The following is a 15,681-nucleotide window of genomic DNA, read 5'->3' as shown; positions in this document are numbered from 1 at the left end:
TCCCACCCCATCCCTTCCCCGTCATCTTGCCATTATCGTTCTTGTAGTGCCTCTTTTACTGCCTACAAGGTGGGGTCTTTTTCTTTCCCCAAGAAACTATTATCGGTGTTTCCCTTAGTAGCTGTACTGGTAGATGCTTCATACTCCCGGATGCTACCCAATCTGTGCCTCTTCTAATAGCTGTACAGGTGGATTGTTTTCCTACCCCCAAATGGGCTCTTACACATCTTCCCCAAATACTTCCAGGTATATGTCACTAGTCGGACACCAGCTGTCGTCCGAAACTCTTCTATTTCATATTTGTTTTAAACCATTCTTATCCCATTTTTACTCGTTTCACTACTTCCATACGCATGGTTTCTTTTTGGTTGTGGTGACCTGAAATCACTCTTCACTAAGTCGTGGTGACCCCAAAAAAAAAAATTCTTACACTCATAATCCTATGCTATGCTAGATTCTTATTGTCCTATTTATGTACATCTGCTACCCGTCTCCAGTTGGCCAGGTTAACTCCTATTCTTCTCCTTTCTTCTCTGGCCTCTGGGTTTCCAGCGGGGCCGGTAGTAGGTCAGCCTGTACCATAAGACCCGGAGTGTCCTGACCAGAGGTGGGTCTGAGTCCCACACTATTGGGGGAACGTCCCCTCCGGTGCTGCAACACACCGCCCCTTTGGGAGTGGCGGCGAGTTTCATTTCGTTACCCGAGGGTTCGACATAGTCGAGGGCTGTGGGTTGGGGACTCCTAATTGGTGGCTGGTCCACCACTATCTCTTCCGGGGGTCCCTCATCATCCAAGGCTGCCAGCTGGGGGTCCCTACTCGCAGGCTGGTCCTTGATCTTAGGTACCCCTTTGCGGCTGCTCCCTCTCCCGGGGCTGAACCACTTAAATTAGGTGCTGGTGACCACGGTGTCTTAGGCCATGGCATGCGCAGAGTACTTCTCATGGTTCTGACTATTGGGTGTGCGTCCGAGTCCCAAATGATTGGGGGGATAGCTCCTCCAGTGACACAGTCCACCGCCCCTCTCGGTGCAGTCTGTGAGTCTGCCATGACCCCTGTGGGATTTCCACAGTCGTGGGCTGCTGGCTGAGGGTCCCTGCCTTTAGCATGGTTCCTGGCTGTCCCTGACGCTTAGCTGCTATTCCGGGGTTGAAAAGTTTATGTGGAACCACTTTGTATAGCGGGGCATTTTTACTGCATAGACCATTGGGCTTGCCTTGTCGACAATGTGGTATGGCCCCATGTATAGTGCCTCAAAAGCCCCTACTCGAGCGTGGTTCCTTACCATGACCTGGTCCCCTACCTCCCATTCATGGTGTTTGCAGGGTTCTAGCAGCATTCAGTTGCTCTGATGCTATTTTCCCATGTTGTTAGCAGCCTGCCAGTGAATCTGTTTAAGGTGTTCAAACAAATTCCTGACAAAGCTGTCCCTGTTCGCTTCACTGAGCTGACCTTCCATGAGTACCGGGGCTAGTACATGCGTAGGGGTTCGCATGGCTCTGCCGGTCATGAGCTCTTACAGGGAGTATCCCGTGCTCTTTGACTGGCTGGCCCAGATCCCCATCAGGACCAGTGGTAGGACCTCTACCCACTTCTTGAGTGAGTCCCCCGTCTACTTCTGTAACCTTTCTTTGATAGTGTAGTTTAAACGCTCCACAGGCCCGGATGACTGCGGGTTGTGGGCGACATGTCATTTCCCCTCGATTCAGAGCACCTTAAGAGTCTCCTGCATCACCTGTCTGGTGAAGTGACTCCCTTGGTCGGACTCCATGTACTGGAGTCGTCCCCATCAGGAGAACACCTCCCTGACCAGGATCCTATCTGTCCCCAGAACAGTGGCTGTCCGGCCTGGGAAGGCCCCTACCCATTTGGTGAATACATCCACCAACACTAGGCAGTATTTGTAGCCTCTCTGAGCAGTGGGTAGGGGCCCGATGTAATCGACCTGGATCGACTGCCAGGGTCCCTTTACCCTCCTGATATGTCCCATAGACACCTTCCTTTTCTGGGGGTCAGGGTTGTTGGCAGCACACACCACACAACTGGTGCAGAACTTGAGGACATCTTCCCTGAGTCCCGGCCACCACCCTGCCTGTTCCACCCGTTGCCAAGTGGTCTCAGGTCCGGGGTGTCCTGCTCCTGGACCCTCGTGGGCCAGCTGGTGGAATTCTCTCCGGTGTAATTGCGCTACCACCCATTGCTGCCCCCTGAACAGCATGCCTTCTTTAATGACAATCGCTGCGGTGCCGTATGAGCCACCTACCTTTTCCCCTTTAGTTTTGAGGGCGGGGTCTTGGGTCTGAACCATTTTCAGGTCCGGGGGCAATGCTACCCCTGCCCTCCCTGCCTTCCCAATCCTGCCCCTGACTGCTGCGATGGAGCCTGGGTTGTACGGATCCCAGAGCTTGCCCGTGCGGGTACCTTGCTTGGCCAACATGTCAACCTGCTGGCTTCCCTCGCTACGGGGTTCAGTGGTTGAATGTGTCTTCACTTTGTGTATCTCGACCTTTCCTTCCTCCCCCACGGCTGCCATGATCTTTTCCAGTAAAGGCTTAATTGCCAGGGGTCTCCCGTAAGCAGATGTGTATCCGCGACGGGACCAGATAGCCAGGTATTCCATACATGAATTGCATGTGAACATACTGTCCGAGCAAATCGTGTATGGGATCGGAAATTTTTCAAGGTATGTGGCCACGTACACCACCACTGACAGTTCAGCATGCTGGGCACTCATAGTACTGGGGAGTTTAATCGCCAGGACAATGCCTGCCTCTGGGTCATACACTCTGCAGCCTGTGAGTCGTTCGCCCGCAGATACTGTGCTTGAACTGTCTACATAGATTTCCCGACCTGTGGGGTGTAACCCAGCCCGAAAGCCTTTTAACTTCCCATACCCCTTCTACGGAACATCGGTGGTCCGTCCCTGGATAGATCATGTTGGCTGCAAGCCTTGGCTCGCAGAGACCCTTTACCCTTAGGTCCATCTGAGAGAGGAGTAGGGTCCAGCGAGCAATGCGGGCACTGCTCACTATCCCGTCCTTGATTCTCCAGTCCAGGAGCATTTGGGTGGGCGTATGGTGGGTAAGGAGTGTGATTGGGGACCCCCCTGTGAAGATCAGTGATCTTTTCACAGCCCAGTGAGTGGCTAGGAGGTGCCTCTCACAGTTGGAGTATCCCTTCTCCACGTCCGTGAGTATCCTGAAGGAGTAGACCACTGGCCTCAGCCGGCCATGCCGCTCCTGGAGCAGTATTGCGCTCAGGCTGTCCCCACTGGCTGATACCTCCAGGAAGAACTCTTTACCCTAGAGCTGGCACGGTCTGCAGGTCTTTCTTGAGTTGGATAAATGCTGCCTCGCAACCTCCGACCCAATCCCACTTCGCTCCCTTGTGTAGGAGTCGGAGCAGAGGGGCTGCTGTGGCTGCATAATCCTCAATAAAATCTCTACAGTACCCGGTTAGCCCTAGAAAACATCTCATTCCTGTTATTGTGTTGGGGCTGGTAACTTCTGCACTGCTTCCCTTCTGGCTTTGTCAATGGCTCTTTCCCCAGCGCGCAGAGCCAGTCCCAGGAATTTTACTTCCATTTGGCCGATCTGTGTCTTCTTGGGATTCACTTTAAACCCCCCCCCGCCTTCCTTCAGTAGCTCCAGCAGCTCAGCTAGCAGTTGGCCATGTTCCTCCCCCTCATTGGTGAATAGGAGCAGGTCGTCCACATACTGTACTAACTGCTGGGGTCTACTGAAGTTCTTTAAATAGTTGGCCATACATTGATGGAAAATACTGGGGCTGTTATGGAAGCCCTGAGGGAAACAGTTCTAAGTGTATTGCTGGCCTTTAAAGGTAAAAGCAAACTTGTACTAGTCTTCTCTTCATACAGGAATGGACCAAAACCTGTTGGAAATATCCAGCACCGTGAAGGTGGTCGCAGAGGCTGGGATACTTCCAATGAGGTCGGTGACGGCAGCAACCTGTGCACAAGCGGGAATGTTATGGTTGAGTACTCGATAATCCACCGTGGCTCTCCAGGAGTTGTCCAGTTTCTTAACCGGCCATAAGGGAGAGTTCACATGGGTAGCTATCGGTCTCAATACCCGCTATTAACCAAAGAACCCAAGGCTGTTTCCATGTCTGCCTCCACCTCCCTGGGAAAGTTATACTGTTTCTGCGGTCGGGTCATGAGGTCCCCATCTATGCTAACCTCGACCCCGTTGATCCTCCCACAGTCGTGTTTGTGAGTGGCTAAAGCTGCAAGGTGTGCCCTCACATACTCTTGGTACTCCATCGGAGTGTTACTGACCAGTGATTCAAGGTCGTAACCCTCCTTTGGCTTTATGATGCACACCGACCCCTTTCCCCATTTTTCTATGATACCCACCACCTCACTCTCCTGTCCCGTACATACTGCCCCCCAAAGACAGTGTTTCTTAAATCCACGAGGATCCTGTGGCCTAGAATGAAGTCAGCCCCCAGGATCCCCCTCCCTTCCTGTTCCCATTTCATCACGACACAAGTCCACTTAGTGTGGAATGTTCCCAAACGAATAGAGAGCGGAACTGAGAATGAGCCAGCCTGCTCGGTGCCTGTGAAACCCACCAAGCTGTAGGGGACCCCGCTAGACAGAGGTGAGGCGGTGAGGTTAGCTACATAGACGAGGGTGCTTGATGCACCGGTATCCAGCAGATAAGTCCCCTTCACCTTTTCCACTTCCATCTGAATGGTCGGTCTCCCCCATGCATCGTACTCGAGGGAACACAGGTGAACAGGCTGTGCCTGTCCTCGTCACTGTTTTGGATGGAATGGGGCAGGTGGGATTTTGGTACCGGTGGTGGCGGCTACCCTCCCAGGGCCATCTAGCATTGTTCGGAGCGCAGTCATGAATGTATCAAACGTGTGGGGAGCGACTGGTTCCTCGGTCTCGGTCTTTTGGGCAGAGGCTGGAGAATTCTTCCCTGCGCTACTCTTCTGTGGATTCCTACAATCTTTCCGCACCCAAAACAGGCACTTTTCATATCGGAGGGTTGCCCCCATCCTGGGGCCATTCCCTCTTATCCTGACTAGGTCTGATTTTGTGGACCCTTCCCTTGGGTGGGTGCTCTTCCGTCCCCCTGCCGTTCCGGTAGGCTAGGGTCAGTTGCCTGACCACTCCCTGTTCGGTGGTCTGGAGATCTCTCGGGTCAAACCAGGCCTCAGCCTTTGCTTTGATTCGTGGTGAACTGTTTGCCACCAGGCTTCGGAGCCAGCGGGCTCTCTCGTCCCGGATTAGGTGGTCCCGGTTGAGGTCCCCATCACAGCCGCTCTGGTACACAAGCCACAGTCTGTCTGCGAAAGCCTGTGGGGTTTCCCCTGTGACCTGCAGTGCCTTCTCCACTCGGGAGAAGGGCCCGTCATTACAGCCCATGGCTTCCAGGATGTCCTCCTGGATGGCAGCACAGGTACTCTACCCCCCTTTGCTCTCGGCCGAGAGGGACTGGTACAGCTTGCCACCCAGTGAGAGGAGGAGCATTTTTGCTATCTCAGCATCATCGCATCCGTTGATATGCCCTGCCTGTTCCACTTCCATAAAGTGGACCGAGGTGTCTCACCTTGGAGTGAGCTTTCCCAAGTGACTTATCAGCTGTTGGGTAGTGTGGGGAACCACAAATTGGCTTTCCAGGGGCCCCTGACCCCGAGCACCATTGGGCGGGCCAAACTTCTGTTGCCGGACCGGGCACATCGGTCCAGGCTCTGGCTCTTCCTGTTCTGGCTCGCCCACCTCTCCCTGCTGCCAAACCAAGCTGAACCTCGGCGCCACAGGTGGTGGTGATCCGCTATCCCTGTCCGCCCCGCAACCCGTTCGCCCATCCTGCTGCCGAACCGGTACCGTCACCGGCACCACAGGTGGTGGTTGAACAATTTCCTCCTTCTCTTCCAGGTTTACCGGGGCCAAACCCGGGTTTATTAGGCATACCATGTCTTTTGCCTTGGACAAAGCAAGGGTTAAACTCTTGATTTGTTGCTGGCAGGGACCGAGGTCTCCTGACTCAAACCCATTAGTGCTGGCTACTTTATAAGCTGCCTGTACATCTATTAACTTCTCCTCCAGCTCTTTTACTTGAAGGGTAAGGCGAGTGTTTTACTCCCGCAGTAACTTTTCATTATTCTTAGCCTCGGTAAACTGACACTAAAAATAGTCCTGGCTGTTCTTGAACCTTTCCATTAGCTGCGCCTTCTCACGCTTCAGCTGACGGACTTCTCTCCTTAACTTTTCTCCTGCCATCACCCTTTCATGTGATGTTTCTGCACATTCCCATAGTTCTGCCTGCATTGATTCGATGTTCTTATCTAGGCGTTGGTCCTGTTGCTGTTGACAGGCCAACCAAATTGCCTTTTCTACCAATTCTTTATGGTCCTTGCTTGCTGTCCACTGGGCCGCAACGTCTCCCGGACGCTCAGCACGCAACAGACCAAGCACCCATTCCTTAGTGACATTCACTTTCTTGTACACATTGGAGGAAATCCGCTCTTGCATCTTAGTTCTTTCCTCCAAAACAGCACTCTCTACATCACATCCTTTATACAAAAGTCCTGCCGTGGTCGCCATTCTGCAGGAGGTGGTCTGTGGGGCCAGGCTCACCTCTGACCTTCTGAGTGGTTCGAATCGCTCCCACTCCCTGGGTTCTCGACTTGGATTTATTTGGGGATGTGACAAAGTGCAAGAGACAACTGGTTTTGGTGCAAAGAACTTTGATCTTATTACGGACAAGAAAAGTACAATGTCAAGCTTGTAATAACTAGAATAAAGAACACTTCATCACACATTCAAAAGGGGTTACAGAAATTTCTACACCTCCCACCTCCCAATGCCTAACTCTGACTAGGTTAAACTCCAAGGCAAAGAGGGATCATGCTCATCAATCCTTCATTATCAGTTGGCGGTGCTTCGCGATTTCGGGGTACGCGGGACGCTGTAGGTTCTGCTTGCCATACCCCGAATGTCGTAGAAGACTTCTTGCTGCGTAGTTTTCAGTTGGGTGGTGTTCGCTGATGCGGTAGGGCGCATATTGGACTTATGGGGTGAGTACACACTTTCTTCCGTCAGCAGTAGGTTTTAAAGTCTCTTTCGGTAATGTTTCACCTGTTGGTAGCGAGGACTAGATTGTAGAGCGGAAACTTTCGAATCTTCGGTTTCTTCTTGAGGAGTTTTGGTTTTGGAATTGGTTGATCGCTGTGCTTTCGATGTTACCACATTGGCTGTGGTCAGTTGCTGCCGCAGTGGCGATGTCCGATGTTACTGGGAACTGCTTTCTCTGCTGTGATGATGTTCTTCCTTCTTCTTTCGATAGCAGGGCACTGTGGCCCAGGAGTGTTGTTGAGGTTGGAGATGTTGGTGCTCAGAAGAGCTGCATAAAACTGTTGTGGTGGTCTCTCTCTGTCCTTCCCCTATTCGAATAAATAAATGCCTGCTCTCTTTCGTTAAAAACCGGGCCCCAGTTATACTTTGGGAGCCATTCTAATCTGCGCACCAAATCAACCCCGATTCTTTGTTTTAATTTTGGCAGGCTCGATAGCTCTTTGTCATATTTTGACGGGCCCATTAATGGTAACCTGTTTCGGATGTGTCGATCTTTTGAATTTGTTTCTTGATTGGGAAAAATTAGCTTTGGTATTTGCAATGTCCGCCTAGGCCTGGGTTTTCCATGCGGGCTGGGTGGGCCATTATCATTATGTTTGCGCTGGATGGGTTTCCTGCTCAGAGTGATGGCTGGCTATCTCTAGATTGATTGTTACTATGTTAATGTCTCCCGGGGAGAAGGGTTTTCGAGTTTATACAATTTCCCAGACAATTTGTTTAGCTTCAATACCGCAGACAGCTTCAATACCCAAAACTGGTTTCTTTGAAGGATAGTTATCCTTTAGTTTTTATTCCTTTCCACACGGACCCAATCTGCCTTGTAAAAATTTGATAAAAACTCGTAGTTTCTTCCATGTGCACTTTAGGATCCCAAACTTTCTGGTTGACAGTTCCAAATTAAAGTCCCTTTCCAATGAGTCCAAATACTGGGGGGGGTTTCCCACGAATTTTTCAATCCTACAAAACATTGTGTAATTGTTTTTCCCCTTCCTGTATAATTACCACCTGGGATCAAACTCATCTGGTTCTTGCCTCCTTGTGGATATCTAGTGGTCTGCCATGATTGTGCTGCTCTCGGCAACAACTGGATTGCAGATTTCCCATCCTGCTCCTGGTTTTAAGTCCCATTCCCCACTGTTGTCAATTTAGTAGCTCCAGGACACACAGAGACCTTCCTGGATTCTGGGGAGGTCCTAGCAGATTGTAAAACTGCAAATGTAACCCCCCTATTTAAAAAAGGAGGCAGACAAAAAGCAGGAAACTATAGACCAGTTAGCCTAACATCTGTGATTGGGAAAGTCTTGGAATCCATTATTAAAGAAGCAGTAGCAGGACATTTGGATAAGCAGAATTCGTTCAGGCAGAGTCAGCATGGATTTATGAAGGGGAAGTCATTTTTGACAAATTTGCTGGAGTTCTTTGAGGATGTAACGAACAGGATGGATAAAGGTGAACCAGTGGATGTGGTGTATTTGGACTTCCAGAGACATTTGACAAGGTGCCACATAAAAGGTTACTGCAAAAGATAAAAGTTCACGGGGTTGGGGGTAATTAGCATGGATAGAGGATTGACTAACAGAAAACAGAGAGTCGGGATAAATGGTTCATTCTCGGGTTGGCAACCAGTAACTAGTGGGGTGCTGCAAGAATCAGTGTTGGGACCCCAACTATTTACAATCTATATTAACAACTTGGAAGAAGGGACTGAATGTAACGTAGCCATGTTTGCTGACGATACAAAGATGGGAGGAAAAGCAATGTGTGAGGAGGACACAAAAAAATCTGCAAAAGGACATAGACAGGCTAAGTGAGTGGGCAAAAATTTGGCAGATGCAGCATAATGTTGGAAAGTGTGAGATCATGCACTTTGGCAGAAAAAAATCAAAGAGCAAGTTATTATTTAAATGGAGAAAGATTGCAAAGTGCGGCAGTACAGCGGGACCTGGGGGTACTTGTGCATGAAACACAAAAGGATAGTATGCAGGTACAGCAAGTGATCAGGAAGGCCAATGGTATCTTGGCCTTTATTGCAAAGGGGATGGAGTATAAAAGCAGGGAAGTCTTGCTACAGTTATACAAGATATTGGTGAGGCCACACCAGGAATACTGTGTGCAGTTTTGGTTTCCATATTTGCGAAAGGATATACTTGCTTTGGAGGCAGTTCAGAGAAGGTTCACTAGGTTGATTCCAGGGTTGAGGGGGTTGACTTATGAGGAAAGGTTGAATAGGTTGGGCCTCTACTCGTTGGAATTCAGAAGACTGAGAGGTGATCTTATCGAAACGTATAAGTTTATGAGGTGGCTTGACAAGGTGGCTGCAGAGAGGGTTTTTCCACTGATGGAGGAGACTAGAACTAGAGGGCATGATCTTAGAATAAGGGCCACCCATTTAAAACAGAGATGAGGAGGAATTTCTTCTCTCAGAGGGTTGTAAATCTGTGGAATTTGCTGCCTCGTAGAGCTGTGGAAGCTGGGACATTGAATAAATTTAAGACAGAAATAAAGTTTCTTGAGCGATAAGGGGATAAGGGGTTATGGGGAGCGGGCAGGGAAGTGGAGCTGAGTCCATGATCAGATCAGCCATAATCTTATTGATTGGCGGAGCAGGCTCAAGGGGCCGTATGGCCTACTCCTGCTCCTATTTCTTATGTTCTTATGTTCTGTGTTCTTATTAACTGTGGTCGATGTCACTAGAGCAGCCTAGCATGGAGAGCATGAATGTATGAAATTCCATTATAAAAATGGATGAGCACTTTAAAACAAAAACTCTCCACAAACTTTCCTTCCTCTTTAATGAAGAGCTCGCCTCCTCTATCTGTAATGAAACTTAGGTTAAGACCAGGAAAAATGTTTGTTATAATAAGATTCAATAGAGAATTGAAACTGTAAAGCAGCGCTAAGAGACTCCAAACCATGCACGTTTACCCTTTTAAACTGTTTGTGGGGACTCCATCGTACTTGTACGGAATGCATCCCAGTGCCTCTCGGTAGTTTATTTTCTGGAAACCACCATTCTCCCAATATTTGCCCTCTTATGAAAATGTCATGTGTCTTGAGCTCCCTGATGGCTCAGAGAGCTTGTCCATTGAGTTGCTGGGCTATACAGACCAGGATGGTTGCAGGTAATCAATTCCCTAGTCCATGCTGATCTCAGTCAGCTACAATTGGTCTCATCACTGCTGGGTTAGGAAGTTGAGCAGGATTCCTGCTCCTGATCACTAAGAAGTGTACATGTGCAGACATTGGACAAGGATACGATTTGGCTTGACTGTGATAACCATCATGGAGGGATAGTCTGCAGATCCTAACTAAACTCACACATGAAAACTGTTATGTCTCAAATAAAGCAATGTGACTGAGTACTGGAGACTTGAGTAAGTGTGACCTTAGTCTCTTTATTCTGACTCCAGAGTGCTGGCACAGCATGGGAGGCCTGCTTATATGCAGTGCTCCCAAGGGATTCTGGGATCTCTTGGGACTCCAACAGATGCGCTCTCTGGTGGCGGTGGAATACTGGTTACAAGGTGTTGCATACATAACATCACTCCCCCCCCCCCGCCAAAGTCAATAGTACACTTATTTACAGGGTGAGACGATCTGGGGCTTTCCGCTCCCAAGTCAATCGTCTCGGTACCAACACAGGTGCAGGTGAGTTAGTCGGGCCTTCGCTGGGTTGCTGGGGATGATGAGTTCAGTTTCGTGATCAACCGAGATGTCTGTTGCCACTTGTGTGTGTATCGGAGGGCCGAAGTTGGTGGTGTTCTCTTCAGGTTTCTCGTGACTGTCTGTGAATCGCAGTTTGGTTTGGTCTAAATGATTTCATCAAGTTAGTCCATTTGCAAGCTTGACCTCAAACACCCTACTCCCTTCTTTGGCTATGACAGTGCCAGCAAGCCTTTTGGGACCATGTCCATAGTTGAGTACAAATACAGGGTCATTGACTTCAATATCGCGTGACAAATTTGCGTGATCATGGTTCATGCTTTGTTGATGCCGCCTGCCCTCGACATGATCATGGAGATCAGGGTGGACTAGAGAGAGCCTTATTTTGAGTGCCCTTTTCTTGAGCAGTTCGGCAGGGGGAACACCGGTGAGCAAGTGGGGTCTTGTGTGGTAGCTGAGCAGGACTCGGGACAGGCGGGTCTGCAGGGAGCCTTCTGATATGCGTTTCAAGCTTTGCTTGATGGTTTGGACTGCCCGTTCTGCCTGGCCGTTAGATGTGGGCTTGACCGGGGCAGATGTGACGTGCTTGATCCCATTGCGGGTCATGAATTCCTTGAATTCAGCGCTGGTCAAGCACGGCCCATTGTCGCTGACAAGGATATCAGGCAGGCCGTGCGTGGCAAACATGGCTCGTAGGCTTTCGATGGTGGCAGTGGACATGCTTACAGACATTATTACACACTCAATCGATTTTGAATAAGCATCCACAACAACCAAGAACATTTTGCCTAGAAACGGGCCAGCGAAGTCACCATGGATCCTAGACCACGGTTTGGAGGGCCATGACCACAAACTTAGCGGTGCCTCCCTGGGTGCATTGCTCAGTTGAGAGCAAGTGTTGCATTGGCGCACGCAAGATTTCAAATCTGAGTCGATGCCGGGCCACCATAGATGGGATCTGGCTATGGCTTTCATCATTACTATGCCTGGGTGGGTACTGTGTAGGTCGCGTATGAATATTTCCCTGCCTTTCTTAGGCAAAACCACGCAATTATCCCACAAAAGTCAGTCCGCCTGTATGGACATTTCGTCTTTATGCCGCTGGAACGGATTGATCTCTTCATGCATCTCCGCTGGGATGCTGGACCAGCTCCCATGGAGGACACAGTTATTTACAAGGGACAGTAAAGGATCCTGGCTGGTCCAGGTCCTGATCTGGAGGGCCGTAACGGGTGACTTTTCATTTTCCATCACCAAAAGCAAGTCTGCAGGCTGTGCCATTTCCACCCCGGTGGTGGGCAATGATAGCCGACTGAGAGCATCAGCGCAGTTCTCTGTGCCTGGCCTCTGGCGAATTACATAGTTATATGCAGACAGTGTGAACGCCCATCTTTGGGTGCGAGCAGAGGCATTGGTATTAAGACCTTTGCTCTCTGAGAATAGCGATATGAGTGACATAGTCAGTTTTTAACTCGAACTTAAGCCCAGATACTGGTGCACTTTTTTCACCCCGTAAACGTATGCCAGAGCTTCTTTTTCAATCATGCTGTAGGTCCTTTCGGCCTTGGACAAAAACCTGGATGCATAAGCGACCAGTTGCAATGTTCCCGATTCGTTTGTTTGTTGTACATACACCCGACCCCGTACGAAGACGCATCACAAGCTAGCACTAAACGTTTACATGGGTCATAGAACAAGCAGTTTGTTGGAACATAACAGATTTCTGACTTTCTCAAAAGCAATCTCTTGTGATTTCCCCCATACCCAGTCATCTCCCTTGTGTAGCAGCACATGTAGAGGTTCTAGCAAGGTGCTTAACCCGGGTAGGAAATTACCAAAATAATTGATGAGTCCCAGGAACGACCGGAGCTCCATCACGTTCTGTGGTCTCGGCGCGTTCTTGATGGCCTCTGTCTTAGCATCGGTGGGTCTGATGCCCGCTGCCGCAACTCTTCTCCCTAAGAACTCGACCTCTGGTGCCAGGAAAACACACTTCGAGCGTTTCAACCTGAGTCCCACACGATCTAGCCGACTTAGAACCTCTTCCAGGTACTGCAAGTGTTCGATGGTGTCCCGACCTGTGATCAATATGTCATCCTGGAAAACCACGGTGCGCGGAACCGACTTTAGCAGACTCTCCATGTTCCTTTGAAAAATAGCCGTGGCCGATCGAATCCCAAATGGACATCTATTGTAGATGAACAGACCTTTGTGCGTGTTCATGTAGGTGAGGCCTTTCGAAGATTCTGCCAGTTCCTGCGTCATGTAGGCGGAGCTCAGGTCCAACTTGGTGAACGTCTTCCCTCCTGCCAGCGTTGCAAATAGGTCGTCTGCCTTGGGTAGTGCAGCGAAAAACGGTTAATCGTTACTTTATAATCCCCACAAATTCTGACCGTGCCATCGCCCTTGAGGACCGGAACAATCAGACTGGCCCACTCGTTGAACTCAACCGGTGCGATGATGCCCTCTCATTGTAGCCTGTCCAGCTCGATCTCCACTTTCTCTCGCATCATGTATGGCACCGCACGTGCCTTGTGGTGGATGGGTCGTGTACTGGGAACCAAGTGGATGTGCACCTTCGCTCCAGAGAAATTTCCGATGCCTGGCTCAAACAATGACAGGAACTTGCTCAAAACCTGGGCACATGAGGCGTCGTCGACGGACGAAAGCGCTCGGATGTTGTCCCAGTTCCGGCATATTTTTCCCAGCCAGCTTCTGCCGAACAGTGTGGGGCCATCTCCTGGTACAATCCATAGTTTGTGCACCACTCCATCATAGGAGACTTTTACTGCTGCACTGCCAATTACAGGGATCAGCTCTTTAGTGTACGTTCTCAGCTTGGTATGAATAGGGCTCAGCTTGGGCCTTTGTGCCTTGTTACACCACAGCCTCTCGAAGGTCTTATTGCTCATGACTCGCACCTGTGTCCAATTGCATGGATACTGGAATTCCGTTCAGTTCAACTTTTAACATGCTCGGTGGACATTACGTGGTGAAGGTTGTACCTCGTACACCTCTGCCTCCTCGGTTCGAGTCTCTAGTTCAGATTGATCTGCCCTGGATCGGTCTTCCTCTACAACGTGGTGGTTTGCAGGGTTTGCAGCTCGTCTGCACATTCACTGGAGGTATCCCATTGTTCCACAGCCTTTGCATGCATAGTGTTTGAAGCGGCATTGATGGGCTCGATGATCACCACTGCAGCGCCAACAAGGTGTTAATTGCCTCGCCTTCACACTTGATGGCGGACTCTGAGTTATCTGAGGTTGTGTACATTCTGCCATATGCATTCCTACCTGAAAACGACGTTACTTTGTGTACAGTACTTGTCAATGCATCTTTATGCTGCAAAATTTGTTTGGTTTCTCACTGGTGGACATGAATGCCTGGGCTATCGTTATGGCTTTGCTCAGGTTCAGTGTTTCAACAGTCAATAGTTTGCGAAGGATAACCTCATGGCCAATCCCAAGCACAAAAAAGTCTATGAGCATTTGGTCCAGGAATCCACCGAAGTCGCAATGTCCTGCAAGGCGCCTTAGTTCGGCAACGTAGCTCGCCACTTCCTGGCCTTCAGACCGTTGACATGTATAAAATCGATGCCTTGCCATCAGAACGCTCTCCTTCGGATTTAAGTGCTCCTGGACCAGCGTACACAGTTCTTCATACGATTTGGTTGTCGGTTTCACCGGAGCAAAAAGATTCTTCATGAGGCCATAGGTTGTTGCCCCGCAGACGGTGAGGAGGATCGCCCTTCATTTGGCAGCGTTCTCATTCCCTTCCAGCTCGTTGGCCACAAAGTATTGGTCGAGTCGCTCCACGAAGGCCTCCCAATCGTCATCTTCTGAGAATTTCTCCAGGATACCAACAGTTCTCTGCATTTTCGTATGATGGTTCGTTATCTATTACTCATCACCAGTTGTTATGTCTCAAATAAAGCAATGTGACTGAGTACTGTAGTCTTGAGGAAGTGTGACCTTAGTCTCTTTATTCTGACTCCAGAGTGCTGGCACAGCATGGGAGGCCTGCTTATATACAGTGCTACCAAGGGATGCTGGGATCCCTTGGGACTCCAACAGATGTGCCCTCTGGTGGCGGTAGAATACTGGTTACAAGGTGTTGCATACATAACAAAAACGACCACTTGAAGCCGTGCCCATCCTATCCTGTCCTCGCCCATTGGTGAGGTAGTGGAAGGTGCTTGCACCCAAGGAACTGTAGTCCAGAAGGAGTCAGGTGGGTAAATGGTGAGAGAATATGAGTAAAAAAAGAAATGCTATATTAATAGATCAGGAGTGCTTTGAATAATTTAGTACTAATGACTGATAGCTTTTAAGACTGCTGCAGATTGAAGCAATTGTTTTTCTGCTGTTCTAGAGAAGAGGTTGCTGGATTATAAACTGAAGGAAAACAATGAACTCCTGGACATAAGCTGCATAAACACAGGTATACAGTAGGTGGGATCGAGAAGCAGGTGCACAGGAGGCCGGTTCGAGACACCAGCACATAGAAGGCATGTACATAGGAAGCAGATTTGAGACATCGGTACATAGTAGACAGCTACACAAGAGGAAGGATAGGGACATATGAGGCTTGTACACGTAACACAGGGTGGAGACACAGATACACAGGAGACAAGGCAGGAGGCAGGTACATACAAGGCAGGAGGCCGAGACACAGAAGGTGACTTTAAGACTCAGTAACAAAGAAGGCAGGTACACAATAAGCTTTTTATTCCAGATTCCAGCATCCACAGTATTTTGCTTTTGTTGAAGCAGATATCTCTTCCTGTCTGTTTCTCTCTCTGTCTCCACTGTCTGTGCTTTTCTCTCTCTGCCTGTACTACTTATGTTTCTCTCTCTGTCTCCACTGTGCTTCTCTCTGTCTGCACTGTGCTTCTCTCTGCCTCCACCGT

At 49.5% G+C, this 15,681-nt stretch overlaps 1 protein-coding gene across 1 annotated transcript in view; it reads left to right on the top strand.

Moving 5' to 3' along the window:
• Nucleotides 1-15,681, top strand: part of LOC139278162 (uncharacterized) — a 327,559-nt gene that overhangs the window by 288,037 nt on the left and 23,841 nt on the right. The window contains exon 11 of the mRNA XM_070896817.1: nt 15,144-15,212. Within this exon, the coding sequence (XP_070752918.1) occupies nt 15,144-15,212 (69 nt within the window). The remainder of the gene's footprint in view (nt 1-15,143; nt 15,213-15,681) is intronic.

The sequence above is a fragment of the Pristiophorus japonicus genome, chromosome 13, assembly GCF_044704955.1.
Source record: "Pristiophorus japonicus isolate sPriJap1 chromosome 13, sPriJap1.hap1, whole genome shotgun sequence".
Classification (NCBI taxonomy): Eukaryota; Metazoa; Chordata; class Chondrichthyes; family Pristiophoridae; genus Pristiophorus; species Pristiophorus japonicus.
The sequence above is the reverse complement of the archived record's forward strand: the minus strand, read 5'-3'. Positions and strand labels throughout refer to the sequence as shown.